At 54.1% G+C, this 8,326-nt stretch overlaps 1 protein-coding gene across 1 annotated transcript in view; it reads right to left on the reverse strand.

Moving 5' to 3' along the window:
• The window catches only part of ISL1 (ISL LIM homeobox 1), a 29,884-nt gene extending 21,847 nt beyond the window's left edge, over window positions 1–8,037 (reverse strand). The window contains exons 1-3 of the mRNA XM_015408472.1: window positions 7,704–8,037; window positions 6,387–6,576; window positions 2,113–2,372 (exon numbers count right to left, since the gene is read on the reverse strand). Of these exons, the coding sequence (XP_015263958.1) occupies window positions 2,113–2,372; window positions 6,387–6,576; window positions 7,704–7,731 (478 nt within the window). The 5' untranslated portion in view covers window positions 7,732–8,037. The remainder of the gene's footprint in view (window positions 1–2,112; window positions 2,373–6,386; window positions 6,577–7,703) is intronic.
• Between the last annotated feature and the right edge of the window lie 289 nt (window positions 8,038–8,326).

Consider the following 8,326-nt stretch of genomic DNA (forward strand, 5'->3'; position numbering starts at 1 on the left):
ATCGAGAGGGGGCGGAGGTTGCGGGAAAGTGCGACAAAATAGGGTGGGGGGGAGAGAGATGCCTAGAGTCGATTCTAAAGTTTCCCGCGCTGAAATGCTCACCCAAATCACAGAGGGCCGTGTGGGGAGAAGGAAGAATCCCTTTGAAGGCCAATTACAGAAGATTAGCTTGTTGACAGTTTTAAATTACAGTTTGAGGTGCTTGCCGGTGTCGTTATTAGTCTCCCTCGTTTCGGAAATCGGCTGCTCCCACCCCACCCACCCCACCCACCCCCACCCCGCTTAATTCCAGCGAGGCCAAAATTCTGAAAACGTCGTGGAAACAGACCGAGAGTAGCCCGGCCTCGGCAGGAGAAAGGAAGCCTCTTTAACACCCCCCCCTCTCCTCTATTTCCAACTTTCCTGTCTTTGAAAGGGGATCGCCTCCCTCCCTTTGGAAACGTGCCAATAAAATACCCTATAGGTGTCTATGAGGGGGATCCTAAACATTCTCAGTGCGCCCCCCCCCCATGTGTGCTCATGCATCAGACTACAGCCTGGTTCCTAGAAAGGCAAGCCAGGCACTACTGGGCACCCCAGCCTCTAATCTCTCTCCCGCCCCCCTCGCCCCCCCCCCCCAAACTTCTTGAGAAGCTAGATAAGAGTAAAGACCTGATTGGGATGATATACCTGCGGCTCAAGGCAGATAGCTTTTAGCCTTGTACACACAGTCACGCCCACAAAACGCGAGGATGTGTCTGTTTCTACTAAGCCTCCAGGTATATTCAAGTCATCCTCTCCGGAGGTCGTAACACGCACCCTTCTATACCACAGAAAGCTCCTGGTATATTTCAGCCCATCCCGGTTTTCCAGGCGGCTCTGCAGCCCCCACCGTTTCAAAAGGCACCTCCGAGTCGGTCCGGGAAGGAAGACGACTCCAAAAGGTGGAAATATTCCTACAAGTATTCACGATCCTGAACACACCTCTATAGAGCTCAATGCCAAGCGAGTTTACTCAGAAGGAAATTACCAGTAGATTAAGTGAGACATTTTACACCGTTACTGCTGGAGTTAATATAGTTTAGCAGCTTCGGCCCAAATGCCTCCTTCACTCACTTCCTTTGACTTCAGTGGAGCTGCCTTCCAAGGCTGGAGGGCCTACACTTCCTGGGAAGTCAGTCGCCTTGAAACCAGTGGGATTTCCTTCAGAGTCAACATGCCTAGGATTGAGTTCCAGGTACGATTTTAGGATCGGGGGGTTTAAGAGTATTTTTGCCAGCAACAGATGTATGTGAAATGAGTATCTGAGGGCCGAGACCTTAAGCACACCTTAGACAGAGGAGGAGTTCTCATTGGTCTCTACTGGATCAACAATAAATTACAGAGACCAGACAAAATTAAGTACGTCTAAGGCTGCAATTCTAGGCAATTTCTTGGTAGTAAGGCCCTTTCGAACTGTGAAATTTACTTGTTGAGCAAACACGCACAAAATCGGGTCCCTGTGATTTGAAGGGAAGAGGCAATTCCACGCATATATGAAGCCCTCATCCATCTCTATAGATGTCACTAAGGTCTCCTAAACGAGAGGAAAAGATCCAGCAACTTCTGATTACTTTTTAATCTAGTCGATTTCAGCCGAAACACGGGTTTTACTTGTCCTTCCCGGGTGGGACAAAAACGCCACACGACAGGAGCAGTGTTCCCTCTAAGTAAATTTTGAAGGCACTTTTGTCGTGGCTCAGGAAGGATGGCTCCAGAGCAAACTAATCTATGCAGTGGCCAAATCGCTCGCTCACAACTTTAATGCCAGGAGCTCACAAAGCAGAATTTTTGCTCACAAGACTCCACAGCTGAGAGGGAGCATTGGACACGAGTTGTGCAGAGCGGTATGGATCGCTATCTAAAAGACCGCAGGTTGTGTGTATTCATAGTGTTTCAACAGTTCCGTACATTATTCTTTGCCACAACGGGGACCTGATAGAAATGCACCTTTCCTAGGAACAGCTCGAGGGTGTCCAGCGCCGGGCGCATCCCAGACCTCCCAGCGGGGGCCCCCCCCCAATCTCCCAGCCCCGCCAAAGGTCCCCTGGGGGCGTGAAGCCGAAGGCCCCCCACCCCGGGGGCGGGAAGTACCTGCCATCTGCAGCGGCCGGGCGGGGTGCAGGGGGCTGAGGGGGTCCCCGGCGCCGAGGCTGGCCCTTTCCACCACGTCGTGGTCCGCCCGGCAGAAGAGGCCGTCCTCCCGCAGCGCGAACTCGTCGCCCGGGATGAGCTGGCGGCTGCAGGCCACACAGCGAAAGCACTCGATGTGGTACACTTTGGAGCGGGCCCGCATGACGAAGTCGTTCTTGCTGAAGCCGATGTTGCACTTTGCGCACTTGATGCCGTATAACCTGAGCCGGGCCCCGCCGGAGGAGGAGGAGGAGGAGGAGAGAGCGAGAGAGACAAGAGAGAGTTCACTCCGTCGGCCGCCCCTTCGAAGCCAGCCAGGCGCGCCTTCCCCCCCAGCAGCCTGCCCGAGACTCGCCAGCCCGGCTCGACCTCCACCGCGCCGCTTATCTGGCCGCGCTTCGGCTCATCAGACCCACCTCCAGGAAAGCCAGGAGCTCGGAAACCGGCCCAGAGCCAAGGGGGTTCGAGGACGCCCCGATCCCCCGTGCAAAGAGCGGCTGACACTCTGGGACCCCGCGCCAGGGACGGCGGTGGTGGTTGGGGTTTTTTTTTGGGGGGGGGGAATCCAGACATAGCATTTTGGGGGAAGACCCTCTTCCTTCAGTCCCTCCCCTTGTTTTCCCTTTCTTCTCCTTTCCTCTTTCTAGCTCCAGGCAAAGGAAAACGAAGGGGAGAGAATCTGTCCTATCGCCTGGATTATAGCACGAGGATTGCCGCAACTCCCCCGTTACCTTTGTTAACAGTATACATGCGGGAAGCTAACCAGGGTGGCCAAATAGCAGCATCCGCGGGCGCAAATATTCACTCCCCCCATCTCCGTCTGTCCGCCTATCCATCCTCCCACTGCGAAAGAATGCCGCCGGGTTCCAGCGCACTTCCTTGTAAGTAGCCTTACAAGTAATGCTATTCGGTGTCTGTCTGCGCTGGAGTCTGTGCTCCTTCCCTCTTGGCAAAATGGCAAATCCCTTGGCCATTCCTGGTGCCTATGCCTTTCCGCCCAGTCCTATGCCTGTTCATTTATACGAGGCGATGCAAGTTCACTGGGGTGGGGTGTACCCAAAGACAACTGCACCGGGCTGAGTTGGGCAGGCTTTTTGCAGAAAAGAATTTCCCTCAGACACGTGCCCACAAATGCAACGCGATTGTTTTATCAGTTCCGCTTCCTTATCACCCCCTTCCAGACCCGCTGAATCCCTTTAACTGCTCGACACACCCGACTTCCTCTAGAGTAGGCCTACTAGCGCATCAATGGGATGGTTCAAGAATAGACGGCTCGGGAATGCAAGGCTTCCTGGAGACAGCGGCAACTTTCTTTAAAAAACAAACAAACAAAACCCCACAGAAACAATCCCCAGTTTCGCCGCGGAATTTCGAAGGCTGTTGATGGGTCGAGAGCATCGACCGAGCGGTCTATTGAGAAACACTAAAAAAAAAAAAAAAAAGTTCGGAGAGCGACAGAAATCGAGATCTGCCCGGCTCCTGTCTTTTAGGACCCTACCCTCCCAACGATGGGGTGTCTCCCCGGCTAAGCTTTGGGTTCCTAGTTCGATTCCACAGTGGAGGTATGGGCGCAGACCATCTTTTTGACGTGTAGGCTGCCTTCCCTTTGGAAAGGGAGCAGAGGGAAACTAAACAGAGTAAATGGATGCAGCCCTCAGTTACCAGCTCCCCTGAAAATATCCGAGGCCACCGCAAACAACAGGCCCCTTCCAATCCTCACCTAGGTCAGGGCCGGATAACTCACCAAGACCCCGATCCGAACCCTGTTCTTGTGGGCCAAGAAGTCCTATTGGAATCAGTGGACCTTGCCATCGAGCAAGGCTGTAACCTGACTTATTTGCACGGAAGCCACTGAAAAATCAATACTAAGGTTTACTTTCAAATCAGTAGATTTAGGATCGGGGCTCTAGTCCAGGAATCTTAAGCGTCTGTTTTCGGTAACAAACGCCTCCCTTGTCCCTGGGATTTACTCACGAGTAAGCTGACTAGGCGATAGGCGGGGGGGCCCCGCGTCAATAAACAAGCAATAAAACACGCAGCCTCTCCAAAAACTAGTACCCGAGATATTTCGCCAAACGCTCCTCCGTGGCCGTCTCCCGGACCAAGCGGGCTCGTGATTCACCTTTGCCCAGAGATCCCGCGGCTGAGAAACGGAGGCCGGCACGACGCCTGACACAGCCGGTTCCCCGGGACAAAGGCGGCAGGCTACCTACAACGCGGGCTTCTTTCTCCCCCTCCCAGCAAGACTTTCCGAGGACTCGGCAGCCGGCGCCCCTCCCCCGCGCATTTCCCCTTTCCCTTCTCCCCCCCCCCCCCCACAGGAAAAGGCCCCTTCGTTCCCCACAAAGTAACCTTCAGAAGAAAACTGCCCCAGTGTTTCCTCGGGGGCCATTCACAGAGACCCGGGTGTGGTGGGGGGGGGGGGGGTTGCGTGTGAGAGACAGCACTGCCAAACGCACACACGCACGCACCCCAACAGGCCTAGGGACAAGCGAATGGAAGTGTTCCCTGCTAGTTGTTTTCAGGGATCTACGGGAGGAGAACTGCCCCCGTGGATTGTGTCCGCGCTGGCGAGTTCCTGCCACCTTAGCCCCCCCACTCCCCCACCCCCGGGAGAGTTCAAATCCGCACTACACAGTAGCCTAGCACCGAGGAGATCGTCTCTCTCTCCCCCCCTCTCCCCACAGGAAGAAAATAAAAGCGCCTCTTTCCACCACCACCACCCCCCGTTTAAAAAAAGAGGGGGGGAGGGGGGTCTCGCTAGACTGTCAGGAGCGGCCAATCCTGCAATTTTTTTTTTTAACCAGCGCCCAGATTTTGAGGCTCGGAAGGAAGCCGTTCCATTATCTAAATGTACCGATTGTTCGCCAACAGATGAGGGGGCAATTTGATCTCCTCTGTCCAATTCATCAAGGCAGATAAGATAAGAAGAGGCGAGGCGGACCGAGAGCGCCCAAAGGGTTAATATTTAAAAAGATTAAATGTCAGGTTCCTGTCCTTTCCCCCCCCCTAAAGTCTCCTCTTTTGAGCGCCCAGTCCTTCCTGGAAGCAGCGCCTAAAGAACCACTGCGCCCATCCTGACCTTTTCCTACGGGATTTCAGGAAGGGTCGGGGCTATTCCTTTTTTTTCTTGGGAAGGGTCTCCTAGTGGGAGAAGGCCTATTCCAGCTCGACCAATGTCCACCTCCCAACCCCCTTCGCTGTAATACAGCTTTTTAAAAACATGAAATCATACACATCCAGCCGGGAGGCTGTATGGCCAGCAGGCCCCGGGGCCACCCACTTTATTTCAATCACGCCGACGTTCACTACAGTTAAATGGGGATGGGGGAGAAAGAAAGTCTGCTGCGGTCTAGCGCCAGCGCCACGCGGTTGTTACCCCCCCCCCCAAAAAAAACCCCTCTGTGCTTCTTTTCTTCCCGTTACCGGGATCCCTGGTTTGCTAATCTTTAAGATAAGGCCGCCCCTTCTAAGTCCAGGATTTCAAGACGTTTTGAAGACTGGGAAGGCAGAGCTACTGAGCTGAGTGGAAGTTCTGGCCGAGTGGTTGGCCTTTAGGCCTGGGGCGGGGGGGGGGAACCGAAAACCAGGGGGTAGGAGTCTAAACAGCACCCCGATCTTGAGAAGGAAATCTTCACGAAAACACCTTGGACAGGCCCGCTGAAGACCTCACCTTCAGCAAGCGGAGGGACCCGCTCGACTCTTCTCTAGAAGGAAGTTGCACCGAAATCGTGGGTGACCATGGGGAGGAAGCTTTACTGCCCCGTCACTGGAGTCCAGTAGGACCTCACTGACTTCACCAGAACCTACATACTAGCAAAGCCGTAGCCCCATCCCCAGCGATCTAGGAGCAAACCCCACTGAAATGAGTGGGACTTTGAGTAAACATACACAGGACTGGGCTGTTTTAAGGAAGAGGATCCAGAGAACTCCCTGAAACACGTTCGACCCCCTAATCTAAACCCATATTTTTTTTGGGGAGGAGCCTTTCACTGAAACGCACGCTTTTCGGTTGCCGTTTCCACTCTTTTCTTTGTGCGAAAACAAAGAAAATACCATAACAACGATGAATACTGCTGGTGTTACCGTTATTAAAGCAACATTCTCCACACGCGATCACAATACAGAAGCCTCGAGGGCCCTCACCCCCCCCACCCCGCACCAGCCTGCTCATTTTTGTAGCCTAACTGCGAAGAGAGAGGAGAGAGAGAGAAAAATAGAGGTAAGCCGCCTACCTGATATAGTCTCTTTTACAGTAGGTTTTTCCGTCCCTAACAAAGCACGTACACGTCTCGTCCAAATACTGATTACATTCCGCGCACTTCAAACACGCCGCGTGCCATTCCAAATCCGGAGAAACTCGCAGAATATACTGATCGTGGATTTGATTGCCGCAACCGACGCATAGGGAAATCAGGCGTTTTTCTGAAAGGCAAATAATAAAAGACATGATTGACTAACCGGTTGCTCTCCTACGGCGATAAACACACTTTATTAGTGTCGATCACCCGCGGTAGGGATGCTAATCTTTGGGAGCGCGTTGGCTGCTGTTGTTGTTGTTGCTGTGTTGGGGGGGGGGAAGTGTCCGTGTGTGTGTGAGTGAGAGAGGGGGGGGACAGAGCGAGCAGCATTTAGAAAGGTAATTGGAGTGTGCCATCAAAGACTTTCCTCATTTAGAAAGGAGGCGGAACGTAAATTCAAACGCAGATAGGCATAAACTAGAACGTGCAGATTTCACACGCCTCCCACGCAATCAAAACAATCCCTTTTGATTTTTTGAGGGGGGGGGACAGTCGAAGCCTTATTTTGGCTAGTTCTCTAACTCAAGACTTTGAACCGAAAAGACTGGGGGGGGAGAGAGAGACAGAGCGCACAGGCAGGCTTTTAAGAAGCCTGCGCTTCCATTTCGCCGGGGAACCTTCCGGGTCTCTCGATTTGTCAGTTTCATTCATTTCTGTCAATTTCACTCGCTTCGGCCAGAGGGCCGGCTGATCTCCGCCCAGCAGGCCGTCTATCCCTCGGGTCACCCGGAGCGGTGAAAGGCAGCGCATTCCGGGATCCGAAGCCGATTTGCTTGGAAGGAAAGCCCGTTGCGTTTCACAGCAATTGTTCAATTTTTCCAAGAAGCGCGGTTATTCACAGCCCAAGGGTGGCCGTGGAAAGCGATGCCCAGCCTACTGCACCCCAAGACTGGGAACTTTATTACGTTGAGGGGGAAAACTGAGTGCTTTTGCAAGGCAACTTACTTGCAGCAAAATATTTGCAGGCTCTTGGCACAGATCGGTTCCCCCCCTCCTCCGCCACCCAATTTTGACGTCTGATCCCCTTTCGCCTACCCTCACCTTCTCCTCGTCCGAAACCTCTCCCGAATTTTACACCAAAGCAACCGTAGCGGGGACCCCACAGCACCAGAAGCTCGCGGGTGTGGGGTGGGTGCACGCAAAAGTCGCCTACCTCCTCGGTCTCTCCCAGCCGAGCCAGGATTTGGAACAATTTTCTTTTTTAAAGAGATTCTATTACTACTGATAAAACCCGAAAAATCTCGTCCTTACTTTTCGGTGGGTCTCCCATGTCTCCCATAGCCGCAAGAGGATATATGGTCCACAGTGAAATGGTGCAGGGTTTCAAAGGCGCTTCCCCCAAAGGGAAAAATACATATATGTGTGTGTGTAGGCTGCTGCTTCTTTAAAAGGGAGAGATGCTGCTGTCAAGGGCAGGGGAAGGGTGCCGCTTGCTCGGTGGCTCGGAGAAGCAGTCCAGCGGGCCGGATCCCACCTGCAGTTCCCCCTCCTCGCTGGAATCAGGGCGGCGAAAACGAAGCACCCGCGCACACCCGCCGGGGCGAGCCAAGCAAGCGCGGCACGGTGTGGGGGACTCCGCGCGCCGCGGCCGCCAGCCTCTTCCTTATCTCTTACTCAAACTTCTCTGCTCCAACTCCGCCGGCTCGCCATTGGTCGGCGTCGGCCGCGGGGACGTCAAACCTGCTCGCCTCTGATTGGCCGGCCCGGAACACAGAAGCAGCTGTTCTTATTATCATATTTCGGTGGCTGGAGCTCGCGCTCGGCGCTGCGCGGGAGGGGAGAGAGGGAGCGAGCGAGCGAGCGAGCGAGCGCGGGAGGCTGCAGAAAGCGGCGCCGAGCCAGGGAGACCGGGCCGGGGGGGGAGCAGCAGCAGC

Source organism: Gekko japonicus, unplaced genomic scaffold (genome assembly GCF_001447785.1).
Source record: "Gekko japonicus isolate JY-2015 unplaced genomic scaffold, Gekko_japonicus_V1.1 scaffold941, whole genome shotgun sequence".
Taxonomy (NCBI): Eukaryota; Metazoa; Chordata; class Lepidosauria; order Squamata; family Gekkonidae; genus Gekko; species Gekko japonicus.